General features: G+C 35.2%; 2 protein-coding genes across 4 annotated transcripts; one reads left to right on the forward strand and one right to left on the reverse strand.

Moving 5' to 3' along the window:
• Positions 1-5844: 5844 nt before the first annotated feature.
• On the forward strand, positions 5845-8198 carry LOC116847092 (tetratricopeptide repeat protein 19 homolog, mitochondrial). 3 transcript variants are annotated; one of them, XM_032821717.1, is made up of 5 exons: positions 5845-6398; positions 6556-6818; positions 7006-7313; positions 7381-7570; positions 7675-8198. In XM_032821717.1, the coding sequence occupies exons 1-5, from the start codon at positions 6090-6092 to the stop codon at positions 7679-7681; spliced, it is 1077 nt and encodes a 358-aa protein (XP_032677608.1). In that variant the 5' UTR covers positions 5845-6089; the 3' UTR covers positions 7682-8198. The 3 variants fall into 3 exon arrangements, with proteins under 3 accessions (XP_032677608.1, XP_032677607.1, XP_032677609.1); XM_032821716.1 differs by having other exon boundaries at positions 7682-8198; XM_032821718.1 differs by having other exon boundaries at positions 6247-6398; positions 6533-6818; positions 7682-8198.
• A 485-nt stretch (positions 8199-8683) lies between these two features.
• LOC116847091 (protein catecholamines up) lies at positions 8684-10783 on the reverse strand. The gene is made up of 3 exons (XM_032821715.1): positions 9812-10783; positions 9618-9693; positions 8684-9535 (listed from the first exon to the last, which is right to left on the reverse strand). The coding sequence occupies exons 1-3, from the start codon at positions 10781-10783 to the stop codon at positions 9360-9362; spliced, it is 1224 nt and encodes a 407-aa protein (XP_032677606.1). The 3' UTR covers positions 8684-9359.
• Positions 10784-14955: the final 4172 nt, after the last annotated feature.

Raw genomic sequence — 14955 nt, forward strand, 5'->3', positions numbered from 1 at the left:
AAAAAAAAAAAAAAAAAAAAAAAAAAAAAGGGTCTTTCAAAAAAGGGTCCAAAAGACTTCTTTCACCGAGTACTATCGATGGGCAACACTCGTGCGAGAACAATTTTTCGCTCCTCTCGTAAAAACTTAGAAAAAAAAAAAAAAAAAAAAACTCGCGGGCTCCAAGAGGGTGGAGCCTAAACGGAAAGTCGGAGGGGGGTGCGACGTGGTGCGGTCGAAAGAGGGTGGGCGGGTGTGGTACCACCCCACAGGACGATGTTAACATTTGATAAACAAAAAAGTTACAGGCTTCCAAAATCTGGGCACCAAGAGGGTGGAGCCTAAACGGGGGGGCGCAGGGGGGTGTGACACGGTGCGTTCGAAAGAGAGTGGCCGGGCGTGCCACCACCCCAAAGGGCGATGTTAACATTTCATAAACAAAAAAGTTCTGCGCCTTCAAAGTTTCCGCCAAGAGGGCGGAGCTTGAACGGAGGATGGGAGAGGGTGGGGTTGGGTCCGTGGGGTAGCCCTCCCAACGTGCGACAACATTGTCTCAGACACCGACCCCCCACCTCCCCTACTTTGGGAGATACGAGCCAAGAACCATTTGGGGTGGGGGAAAAAAAAAACATATGAGCGCGTTTCGAGTCGTTGTCGTTCGTAATCGGGAATAAAAAAAATTTTCGACCCTGGAAAAACCCTGTAACCTGTGTAAACTGATATTTTCATTTGCAGCTGCTTTTTTCGCATCTCCGGATGCTCATGTTTAAGCAATCTGCGCGCAGACTAGCGACAGGATCTGTCAAATTCGAGCAAGATCTGTCGACAGATCTATAGATATCTGGGTCCCCAATCTGCCGTCAGACCTGTTGACAAAGTCTGCGAACAGAATCTGACGGCAGACTGGCAGCAGATTGCGCGCAGATCCTGTCGTTTCGTAGGTTTTTCAATTAAATTTTTGGTAGAAAATTTTCTAATAATTTTTCCTAATTACTCATATAATAAGCGCTTTCTCATAAATACTTGTTTCAATCTGCCCTGGATGTTGAGCGGCCGGTTCGTAATGTCGTCGAACTGCCGTCGACTGCTACCGTTGATCGCGCGAGTATAAGCTCGTGCTCTCCTATCCAGGAGCCTCGTAAGGTGTTCTGAGGAAACAGCTAGCGTGTTTTTGTGTGCAAGAACACGACGTGGTGCTTGTACCCGCGTAGAGTTGCCCGGCGTCTCCGCGCTGGGAAGTAATTCTCCTTCCGGAGGATAGTATACACTCGGTATATGGAGACGGTTACTCGTCTCCACTAGTGAGCGTTGAAGTCAAGTCCGAGTACGACTCAGCTCAATGGGTCGCTGGTGCGACAGAAACTGAGTTCTGAACTGAGCTGTATCAGCGAGCTGGGCTCGCGTGATAAGTCGCATCTGCGACAAAGGCTAAGTCTCGTAGGGACTTAGAGGCGAGTATAACTCGCATGTTGGACCGCGTGTGCGGCGGCGGATAAGTCTCGCGTCGACTTATACGTGAACGTGGCTCGTGTCGATAATGCCGCGTGTGCAACTAATGCTAAGTCTCGCTGGAACTTAGAAGCGAGTGTACCTCGCGTATTGAGTCGCGTAGGCGACGGCGTATAAGTCTCGAGTCGACTTACCGATGAGCGTGGTTCGCGTGAGAGCTGCGTCCCTAGCAACGACTAAGTCCTAAGTAGACTTAGTGACGAGCGTGGTTCGTGTGAGAGCCGCGTCCATGGCAACGGGGGAGTTCCCGAAAAGAACGAAGACTCGCGGCGGAGTCGTGAGCCCGACACGCGTTCTGTCGAACTGATGCCTGGTATATGCAATACGAGAGATGTCGCGAAGGGAAGCGTCCACCGCGGTGGAGGCTTCGAGGTAATCCGAAATGGTCGCGCGAACCCTTCTCGCAAACGCCGATTGTATCGAGAAGGTGGAGATCCGTGGAGTTACCAAAATACTTCGTACCAAAAAGCCAACGTGTCTCAGACACTCTAAAGGCAATGTGCAAGAGCACTCAAAAGGCGATATCCAGCTAGGTGAAGTTCAAAAGAATACCTCAACGAGGCAGTGACCTGATGTGTGACCGCAGTCAAAAAGCCTTCGTACCAAAAAAGCCAACGTATCATAGACACTCTGAAGGCAATGTGCAAGAACTCTAAAAGGTGATATCGAACTAGGTGGAGTACCAAAAAAATACCTCACTGAGGCAGTGACCTGACGCGCACCGGCAATCAAAAAACCTTGAGTGGTCTCGCGCGGCGCCTTATATAGGCGCCTAAGTGAAATTTAACCGCGAGTGACGGCTCCGGGTGACGCCGTCGCCACGTCGCGGCGGCGGAACGAACCGGCGGTGAGAGACCGGCGCCCGCGAGTCGGGCGGCTCCTAGCACTCGGCCGTCCGTCATACACGTTCAGTACGAGCATGCAGGCACCGTACTGAATACTCGTAAAATACAATGAAAAAAAAAGTTTTTCTATATTATTTTTAATTTTTAAGATTTTTTCTGGTGAGATTCGAACTTGAACTAAAGATATCTTTTGGATAATCGTCCGTTGCCTTAGACACTACGCCAATTCCTCACTTGGTAAAAAGCGCTTTATATTGCTCACTTAAAGTTTAAGGAAGAAAAATCTTAGAGTTTGTTTGCCTTTTAAACCGCAAAATATAGACAAAACCGTTTAGCCGTATAAATAATGTAAGAGAGACCGGCACGATAATTCTAAATTAATTTTCTACCAAGGACTGCATAGAAAATTACTACAATAAAACAGTAGATAATGACATTTTTCCATCATGTTAATAAAATACTATACTTTTACATATGCGAATTAATTTGGTTAATCGTCCCGTTCAGATTGTATTAAGTTGTATTAAGTTATCAAAATCGAAGAATAATATATTTTCAAATAAACTATCACAAAAATTCTGTAAAAGTTATTTACATAACGAAACTAATATTTTATTCGGTGCTGCTGCCTTCAATACTTATTGCATGACGGTTAAATCGTTCAGATTTAATGACATAATGACATAACAGTAAAAAAATAATAATATAAGAAATTGTATGAAAAATTATGAGAACAATTTTTACCAGGGATGGCATACGTACGTCTTTAAATGGCCATTTAACCGTTGTACTATTCTATACTTGTACTCATTATTTCTCTATTATTGTTGTTTTTTTTATAAAAAAAATGTGTAATACAATTTTAAAAAGTAAAAATTTTGTTTTTTATTGTGTATATGTGTACAATTATTGCACAATATAATTATCTTGACTCCTCTGCAGCAGTTTTACATGATGTGTATGTGAAACTGCCTCATTTAATAACGTACATATGACCCTTGATAGAATTAAATAGCCTATCTAGGAAACAGAATCTGCGCGCAGTCTGTCACCAATCTGTCGTCAGAACAGATTCTGCTTACAATCTGTTGCCATTCTGTCTACAAACACTCTTGACAGACTCTGTGTAAAATTTGCTCGCATAGGTTTGGCTATCTGGATAGAATATTGTATATATACCTATTACAACTTTATACTATATATTTTATTTTCCCATTGGCGGATACGATCTATCTGATGCATAACGTTTATAATATACTCAGAAAGAAAGAGAAATATATATTCCCGCACCGTGCTTCTGGGGCCGGACTTCTCTTCTTTTTAGCAATATAGTAGTATTACATATATGACATTGCTCACCCACTGGATGCGTTCAGCGAACTCAACAGTTCCACACAGTTGAACAATTCGTCAATGTAATTGGTCTAAATTTAGGGATCTAACAGTTAGGGTGCGTTCCCACTTAGCGCGTCACGCGTCGCGTTGTCCTACGCGGACCAATCAAATCGTCCCATTTTATTTGTCGTAAAATTAGGCAATAAAATAAAATGATTTGATTGGTCCGCGACCTTAGAGCATATATATAGAGGGGGAATGCTGGCACGAAAGGGTAAGCGGACAAAATCCATAAAAAGAGAGAGGATAACGTTGACAACGTTTAAAAGTCTGTAGGATCCATAAATTCATTTCTGAAGATTAATATCATTGTTGGACGTTAAAAGAGTATACAGAGGTGCAGAGTTAACCTGTCACAAATTTACACTTCTGTATACTCTCCTAACGTCCAACAATTATAACCTTCAAAAATAAATTTATGGATCCTAGAGACTTTTGAACGTCGCCAACGTTATCCCCTCTTTTTTTATGAATTTTGTCCGCTTACTTACGAAAATGTCTCCAAGATGTGTGCGAGAGAGAAAACTATACATTCCTAATTCTCTGTGCGCATGACAGATTAGATTATGTTATAGAGTTGACAAGAGATAAAAGTTATTTTTCTTCTCATAGAGCTCTGAAAATTTTTTCAGAATTTTGTATTAACTTTTTAGTACTTCAAGAAAATGCAAGAAAACGCAAAAAATGCAATACTAAAAAGTTAATATAAAATTCTGAAAAAATTCTCCGAGCTCTATGAAAAGAAAATAAACAATTTTTATCTCTTGCTATTTTTCGATAAAGTTGATAGAATTCAAGTAAAAAAATATTGAAACCAATAATTTTGTAGTCCAGCAACAACTGACGCATGTTGGCGCATGCGCACAGAGGAGGAATAAGAATGTATACCTTTCTCTCTCACACAGATCTTGGAAACACTTTTAGTTTACAGGAGGCATACGCAATTCCCCTCCATATAAATATGCTCTAATGGCTCCTGCACACAGGACGCGGTAATGCTTGCCGCACGGCGGAAGTTCGCGCGACAGCCAATCAATATGCTGCTTTCCGTAATAACCTTCTAGCTCTTACAGAAAAACAACATATTGATTGGCTGTCGCACGGACTTCCGCCGCGCGGCAAGCATTACCGCGTCCTGTGTGCAGGACCCATTAGGTGAGGGATCTTACGATACCTTAAAATAGATACGGCGCTGAGGTTACCACAGCGTTTGCTCAATGCGCGTGCGCGAAAATATATCCCGAACTCGCAGCACTGAGCGTGGCCAGAACATGAAACATTGGCTGCGTTCAACAAAGAAAGCTGCTTTGTAACTGTTGTAAAATTCGTGAATCTGATTGGTATATGCTTTTGGATTCAACCAAAATTAAAAGCGTGCTTCAATTAGATTCACGAATTTTACAACAATTGCAAAGCAACTTTCTTTGCTGAACGCAACCATTAGCTCGAAATGAGCTAATTCTATCGCATACGATAGAATACTATTCACATTTGTGAATAGTAATTACAAATTATCACAGTGTAAATTTTATTGTAATTATTTGTGCTGAACCGATCGAGCGCGTGTTATCACACGGACAGGCAGAAGCGTTTCTGGCCGGTATTCATAGTCGGATCTTATATTTAAGTCTGTCTTAAATTTATCTTCAGATATTCAATAGCCAATGAAATAATCCATACATTATCTCAAGATGAACTTAAACGGTCTTAAATGTAAGATCCGATTATGAATACCGGCCTCTGTGTGAGAAACAGTCGGTATTCATAGTCGGATCTTATATTTAAGTCTGTCTTAAATTTATCTTCAGATATTCAATAGCCAATGAAATAACCCATACATCATCTCAAGATGAACTTAAGACGGTCTTAAATATAAGATCCGATTATAGGCCTGTTCTTTGTAGCTGCACTACTGAACTAGTGCAATAAGTTAGAGTGAGAAAACGTATATTTGTTTCACTTCAATATATTGCACCAGTTCAGCAGTGCAACTACAAAGAACAGGCCTTATGAATACCGGCCTCTGTGTGAGAAACAGTCGGTATTGTCGTCGCGTTCTTCAATTACCTCCGGGCCCCTCAGGGCCCCTCTGGGCTCTTTGACCGGGTCGAAAATTTACCCAGGGCTGACAGTCTTTAGTAATATCTCGTCGATGGCTGACGTCAGTCAGTTCTGGAATAAAAAAGGCTTCAGTGAGCACTTCGTACTAGTGTAACCAGTACAGGAATGAAAAACAAATCTTATATATACCTGTTTTATTTTTAATATAGAAAGTGTAACACATATGCATAATGCAGCGCTAAAAAGACAAATTTCACAAATTTCTAATCAATTCAATGTTTAGAATTATATGTTCTAAAAATGCAACATTTAATTCTAATACCTCGGACATTGAAATATGTTTTGTCAAATATCGGCTTTCGCACGGTAGCAAGTACTTCACGTAACGTAATTTATAACAATAATAGCTTCGTAAAACTTTTACGACCTTTTCGACTTTACGTGACAAAAAAATCCTATTATGACAACAGATCGCAAGAAATAAAAAAATCTTATCTTGCTATGTATATGTTTTCTTTGTTTTCTTATTTCTTTCACGATGATGAAGAAGAGGATAAAGAAGTTTCAGCAATTATCAAAACAATTAAACAGTCTGTGTTATTAATACAGGTTAGAATTAAACATTAAGATCTGGTATTTATATCTTTGTATTTATATCTTACATGTTTTTATACATACGTATATTTAACCAATATAAAGTGGAATTGCAATATAAAATAAATCTTTAATTAAATCTTTTTCAGCAATCTTTGCTTTCTCTTTATAGAAGAACGAGTTTATGAAGGCAGAACAAATGCTACATATAGCCTTGCATCAAGCGCAAACCATACAGCATTATAATGCAATTACATACATTTATGATATAATGGCAAATCTTGCTTTTGATACTGGGGATTATCATGCAGCAGAAACTTTGTTTACAACAGTTTTGCAAAGGCTGATGTCAAAGGGAATTTTGGAGAGTGACTTGAAAGTTATTCATATAAGTCTAAAAATGGCTAAAATGTTTGAATTTAAGAGAGAAATGAAGTAAAGAATGTGTTTTAAAGATAATTTAACAAATTTTTTATTAAAAAGTTTTTTAACTTATTTGATTTAAAAAAAATAGAAGTAGTAATAGTGACAAAAGAGAGTAATATAATAAGAAATATATATATAAAAATATTAATAGTATATCTATTTTTGCATATTTTATAAATTTATTTTTTTCACTTAGGAAATCAGAACAGGGATACTTATTTTGTATAGGGCACTTATATTCATGTCTTAAAGAAGACCTAGAAAATATTGAAGCTGAGAAATTGCTTCTTCTAAGTTTTCGTTGGTACGCGGAAATGCTAACACAAAATTTGCGGTATACTGAAGCTTATGACTACTATCTTCAATCTTATAATTTATGTAAAAAGTTATATAGTGACGACAATGAGAAAACTGTTGTTGTGCTCAATGAATTGGGATATGCTTGTTATATGTTAGAAAAATATGATGAAGCTATGAAATATTTTTCTGCTGCATTAGAATTAGGTAATACAATAATTATGATTAATAATTAACTGCAAAGTAATATATTATAAGTTATATATGTTTCCAGGAAAAAACATACCAGATCTGCCTGAATTGTGTGCACTACATGTAAATCTAGGAAATACGTTTCTAAAAAAAGGTTTATACAATGAAGCAAAAAAATTTTGCTTGGAAGGTAGAAAAATAGCTAAGCAAAACAATGATAACAATGGATTATATGAAGCTGATGTATGTCTTGAGGAAATAAAAAAATTACTGTAAGTTATTAAAAAAATTAATCAGTTATTGGTACAAAACTTATTTTAGTTACAATATCATGACATTGTCTTTTGATATATATTTCTGACAACTTTTATATTAGCTTATAGGTATTGTTTCAAAAGATAAAAATTTTTCCAACGTAAAAAGGAAAGATGTATGGAAATTATTTTACTCTCTTCTTCTTTTAATACCTATTTTTATAATCTTATTTATTTTTTTAATAACTAAACTGATATAATGATATAATGAAATTGTGGATATGATATTGTATCTGAATACACATATACAATGGAATTGTGAAAAATACAAGGATATTTGAAAGGTATTTACATGTAAAAGATATATTCGTATTTAATTGAGTATTTCCAAATAAAATATGACAGATTGTGAATACATTCTTTTATAAGATAATCTGTGTTCTAGTATACTTAATGAAAATAACAGAATTGACATACAGAAGACATTTTTTATTTTCACTTCTGTAATATTATTTAGCAAATTATATGCCAAAGTTAAATGTGCAATAGCATTATTTGTAAGTCTCCAGTACTTATTTTTAAATTATTACATTTTACAAAATGTAATAGAATCATATTAAGATATATAATAAAATTGTGAAAAATATATAGATATGTGGAAACTTCAATACACATTTAAAAGATATGCTTATATTTAACTAAATATACTAACAAAATATTTTCAAGCATATAAGAAATTTATTATAAGAAAATTCAGTCTCTTGTAAGATGATCTATTTGTTTTAATATTTAATGAGAATAGCAGTTATTGGTAACTGTAATAACAGAAAAGAGATATTTCCTTCCTATAATGTTATTTAACAAATTGCGTGTTATATGTGCAATAGCTTATAAACTAAAATTACATATGCAATGGTAATATTTATATACTTCCAGTACTTATTTTATTACATTTTATGTTATTCAAGTACATAAATTTAATAGTAAGTACATAAATTTAATAGTAAGGAATCGCAGCTCAGTACTGTATAAACAACATATATATATATATATATATATATATATATATATATATATATATATATATATATATATATATATATATTATAAAACTACAATTGAATATATTTCAAACTTATCCTGAATATAAAATTATGAATTATATATAAAATTATAGAAGATGTAACATACATATTTTTTATATCTAACTTTTTCTTACAATTATTCTGTAGCAAATTATTCTAATATATCTTACATACAAAATAAATGAACTGATAAGTAGGAACAAATATATATGTGTAATTACATTGTTCGACGTAAAATTACATCGATTATTAAATATAGATCCTAGTTTACATATTTTAACAAAACTTATTTTAGTTACAATATCATGACATTGTCTTTTGATATATATTTCTGACAACTTTTATATTTGCTTATATTAGCTTATAGGTATTGTTTCAAAAGATAAAAATTTTTCCAACGTAAAAAGGAAAGATGTATGGAAATTGTTTTACTCTCTTCTTCTTTTAATACTTATTTTTATAATCTTATTTATTTTTTTAATAACTAAAATAAACGCAATAGATGTAGTGACCATAAAAAGTATTGGTATTCATTCCACTGGTATTTGTTTCTGCATGAAATTAAGATGTTATATATTTCTTCTTTAATATAAAGTATGATTGCAAAAAATATATTAATCTTTTGCAATGTATTCTACATGATAGAAATTTTCTTCTATGAGATTATAACGCATAAGAAAGAAATAAATTAAACGAGAACAATGCCTAGAAAACATGTTTTTCTATTCATAGTTTGCTATAAGAACCATCATATATACTCCAAAAAGAAGCGCAAGAATTTCTTTAACTGACTGCCAAAGCTTAGTGGCAGTCAAAAGTTCTGGTATTACAGAAACAGTTGCAATATAGATAAAACCTCCTGCTGTGAATGGAAGAATCCACTTTGTTGCAAGGTCACCTGGAATATGTGAGATAAAATTAAATAGGATGTGAATCCTCAAGATAAACATATTTATCCAAATTTTACGGCTATTTCTCACCCATTCCTTCTGCCAACAATGAAACAAAAGTTCCTAACAAAGCTCCTATAGCAGTTGTCAATTGCAACATCATAGCCTGCAAATAGAATGATAACAAGTTCACAGGATTTTTACAAAGTAAACTCTGAAGTAATGATAAACCATGAATAATTATTAATTAGATAAAAGCACTATCTTATTGTTATTTTTTTTACCTTTTTTTTACTATATCCACTTTGTATCAAGATTGCAAAATCGCCGATTTCATGTGGGATCTCATGTAATAAAATTGTGAATGTTGTTACATAACCAATACTATTTCCAGCCATATAACTAGCTCCTATAGCCAGGCCATCAGTAAAATTATGCAGAAAGTCTGCAACTAGGTTTAAATAACCAGCAATCTTTATATCAAGTTCAGCTGTCTCCTGTGTTTTGGTAACTGCTTCACTGATTCCTTTTTTTTCCTTCTCTAATAATGTATTTTCTTTCTTCTCAAATTTTTTTTGAGAAGCAGAATGAACATGTGAATGACTATGATCACCTTTGATGATACGTACTGCCTTTTCTACTATTAGAAATACAATTATCCCCAATAATACACACAAACCAACAGACATGTCGTGATGTTTGTGATGTTCAGATTCATCGCCATCATTGTGGCTGTGAGAATGCGAATGAGAATATAAATTCTCTTCTGAAGAAGAGTCGTGTGAATGTGGAACTAGCGCATGAGGGATCAAATGAAGAAATGCATCTCCTAATAAACCACCAGATGCAAAGCTTAGTAAAATTTTCAACAACGATTCACGTTGCTTTGTGTTGTCCAATGGCACAAAAAATAATATGAAGAAAGGCGCAGCAGATATAATTAAAGTTGAACCAACAGCTCTTAAAATTATATCCTTATGATCCTTATGATAAATATTTGTCTGTGGAGCGGTAGAACGCTTATGAACGTGGCTATGATCGTGCTGATGTTCATAATGTATATGTTGCTGATGTTGTTGATTCGTATAGATCTCGTTAGCTTTCTTAGAGTACTTGTAACTCGGTGATTCGTCGTGTTTATGAAATTTACAAATGGTCGGCATATCCAGTATAATTAACGCGAAGAACGCAGCAATTACTATCCTCGAAATCCATTTGTTGCGCGCGGTAGATTGTTGGTTAACTATCACTGTCATAATGACCTTTTATGATTTCGTTGACACGATTGAAATATCTTTCCTCGTTGATATGACCTTGACATACGTGCCTGCACAAAAGTACAACGTGATTTAAGTTTTGTTTAAGAAAATATGTCAGACAATCACGTATGCTTTCGACTAGGGTTGGGCCTTTGACTATATAAGTATGGACTGCCAGTTGGCATTCTGACGCTGTAATCAACCACAGATGTCTATATATACTAGATCGCTAAGTTGGGGCTTTGACATATGTAAAGGCTGTGACCGGCCGGATATCCGATTCGGCCATGACACCTTACAACAAAATGACCACTCCCGCTTTGTTCAATTACTGTATGAGACGTACAAGAATATTTTTATTTCTTTTTCAACTGTAATAAAATCAAATTTGTTACTGTCAATATGTAAAAAAATATTTATAACATTAATAACATTTATTGTTATAACGGGCACAGAAAATAATAATAAAACGTTAATGTTATTATAGTAAAAAATATAGTTATTACAATAAGTGCATACAACGCAGTATTATATTTGTAAGTATATATATATATATATATATATATATATATATATATATAAATAATAGATTAATAAAGTTTTTAATATATGATATAATTAACATCTGTATTATTCACTTATGGTTTCAATATACTTTTCTATTAAACTGCAGGCCTAGCAAATGCAACAAGCTAGTGCCAAACTCAATCGAAGTACAAGATTCAAAAGAAATATTGACATCCGCAACAGGAACAGGATTAATAGCCGGAGCAGAAAATACGGAGAAGCCACAGCAAGATTTTTTAAACGCACACCGCTTGTGTTAGGTTTGTCCATAAAATCTGTTGCTACGAAGTGAACACTAAAGATTAAATGGCTTTTTTTGTGTAAAGTTTTTTCCGATAACTTTGACCCACATTTTTCAAATATTTGGTCGATTCATAGGAAATCTGAAATATTTAGAAATTTTAATTGAAACAACCTTCAAATATTACAAACTCTCATATTTATTACATGTAAATACCTTCAACTTATCTGAATAAATGAAAACCATCTTTTGTAGTGTTTTTACATTTCGGAATGCAACAACTACTCGGCATTTTTATGTATTTTCACTTATAATTGTAAATATCACCGCGCTATACATATTGGGTGTTTACGATAATTCGAGTTGGAATTAGTACGAGTTATGGCTCCTGCACACAGAACGCGGTAATGCTTGCCGCGCGGCGGAGTCCGCGCGACAGCCAATCAATATGTTGTTTTTCCGTAAGAGCTAGAAGGTTATTACGAAAAGCAGCATATTGATTGGCTGTCGCGCAAACTTTCGCCGCGCGGCAAGCATTACCGCGTCCTGTGTGCAGGAGCCATTAGTTTCACTAGGACCGAAAAATATATAGTCACAAGCATCTAGTATTTTCATGATTCATGACAACTCAATGTTGTCCGATAAATCGAGTAGAGTTAGGGCCGTGGCACACAGAAAAACTTAAGGGACGTCTATATTGGAAGTAAGCAGTAAGAAGTAGGAAGTAAGAATAAGAGATGGACCAATCATAGTTGATTATTCTTCTCACATTCGACTGTGGTTGGTCAATTTCTTACTCTTACTTCCTACTTCTTGCTATTTACTTCCAATGTAGACGTCCCTTTACTGCTTAAATTTTTGGGTGTATATCAGTTGGACACGGGGCAATTGGACACAGTCCAATCACAAGTCGCTGTTCCAAGGGACCCTACAAATGTCTCTAATCATACGGTGCTGTGATTGGCTGTGTCCAGATGCACCGTGTCCAAGTGCACCGCTCCCAAATTTTTCTGTATGCCACGGCCCTTATAGCTCCTGCACACAGAACGCGGTAATGCTTGCCGCGCGGCGGAAGTTCGCGCGACAGCCAATCAATATGCTGCTTTCTGTAATAATCTTCTAGCTCTTACGGATAAACTACATATTCATTGACTGTCGCGCGCACTTCCGCCGCACGGCAAGTATTACCACGTCCTGTGTGCAGGAGCTATAACTCTACTCGATTTATCGGACAGCATTGAGTTGTCATAAATCATGAAAATATTAGATGCTTGTGCCTATCATATTTCTCGGTCCTAGTGAAATTAACTCATACTTACTCCAACTCGAATTATCGTAAACAGCCCAAAATATGCTTGGTATCACATATGCACTATACAGGGTGCGTTCGGAGAGCTCGCTATTAGCACTGTGTATTCAGCGCTACTGTGTCATTCTGTCCTTGTTGTACACTCGTGGTCTAAAAGGTTTGTGTACCGATTTTTTGTAGATTTCGGAACGCGTCCCAACTTCAGGGTAGCGATCATGAATCTTTCACGTGAACTTCATTTTCATTTTTCACTTTTCACTGTAAGTTATTTCACATGAAAAGTGAATAATGAAAATGTGAAAAGCAATATTTATGTAATATAGATTATTAAAATAAAAATGTAATTACAGTATACACAATGTAATATATAACACATTAATAAGCATTATACAACTTAAATTTATAGTTATAATATAATATAATATAATAATACAATATGAGTAAATTTAATAAATGAAACGAACGTTAACCGTGAAAGGTAAATTCTCTAAACGTGAAATATTTCACGTGAACTTTCAGTTTACTCGTATATGTTCTTCTTTACATGTAAATTGTGTAAGTTTTCATGAAAATTTTTAAGCATCAAGCGATGTGGTTTGAATGTGAAAAATAATGTAATACTATACTCGCATATTATGTACAAAGTCGAATTTTTTATAGTGACTTTAATTTTTATAGTTATACGACAATTGGCATTTGACATAAGAATCCTACGTCCATTAAAAATGAACAATGAAAGCCAATTGGAGCGTGATGACGTGTAGGCAGTGAAAGCATACCGACGAAATTTGCAAAGTTAAGATACGTATGCATCAGAAAGTTAAAGTGTAATACGAGGGCTGTTTGATAAGTCAGTGACTTTTTGAATAAAAGATATTTTTTTCGGCAAATAAGCGTGTTATTTTTCAACATAATCTCCTTTTAGCTCGATACATTTAGTCCACCGTTTTTCCAATTTATTTTATTTCTTCCAAATAATAGGTTTTCTCAAGGCCCTCAAAAATAGGCGTTTGTTTCGGTGATGACCTCTTCATTCGACCCAGCCAAATCTCTTACCACCCAGCCATTTCTTCAGGTTTGGAAACAGGAAATAGTCGCAGGGGACTAAATCTGGAGAATATGCTGGATGGGGTAGCAGTTCGTAGCCCAATTGGGAGCGGTGCACTTGGACACGGTGCATTTGGACACAGCCAATCACAGCACCGTGTGATTAGAGACATTTGTAGGGTCCCTTGGAACAGCGACTTGTGATTGGACTGTGTCCAATTGCCCCGTGTCCAACTGATATACACCCCCAATATAAACCTTAAAGTGAAATAGTGTTTCAAAATGACTTCCAACGAGAGTAACAAAATCAGAGTAACTCTGCAAGATGTTACAAATAATAAAATGTATACACTTGTTGTTACATCAAATGAGGCAAAACGTGTAGAAACAGGTAAGTTTAGAACACCTCTCATAAAAATTTATTATTTTTGTTATTAAATCATATTTATTTTGAGTAATAAAGCACTGTCCAACAGTAATTAAAAAAAAAATAAGTAATATTTCAGCAATACTAGTAATACATTTGATGAAGGAAACGGACTTTCTCACAAATTTATCTAAATCTTCATATTTTGTTGTATAAAACATGAATATTATATGAAAGTTAAAATCGTTGATCTTAAATAAAACAAAAGTTATAAAGTGAAAAGTTATTAAAATGTGACTTAAATACTTCATCATTGTATAATGGTACAATCACTTCCACATAGTTTTTTAATCAAGGTATTGTTTTTTTTTTTATTGATTCAATCATTACGGATAAATACTTTTTTAATTCTTCTTTATATAAGTTATTTGTTTCGTTATCATCAAAAACATCTATTAAAACTAATATTTGAGCAAATACACAAACAATTTCCTTATCTTTATCCTCCATTTTTACGTTCACAATTGCTTACAACAGCCAAAGGAAACGGTTTTGATCTTTTCGATGAGTGCGCTTAGAAATCAAAGTAACCGGGCAAAAATAGCGCTCATAAGCGTGAGCGCTTTCAGAATGGCTGC

Source organism: Odontomachus brunneus, unplaced genomic scaffold, assembly GCF_010583005.1.
Source record: "Odontomachus brunneus isolate Ranch 3 - 2012 unplaced genomic scaffold, Obru_v1 Obru_scaffold_073, whole genome shotgun sequence".
Lineage (NCBI taxonomy): Eukaryota > Metazoa > Arthropoda > Insecta > Hymenoptera > Formicidae > Odontomachus > Odontomachus brunneus.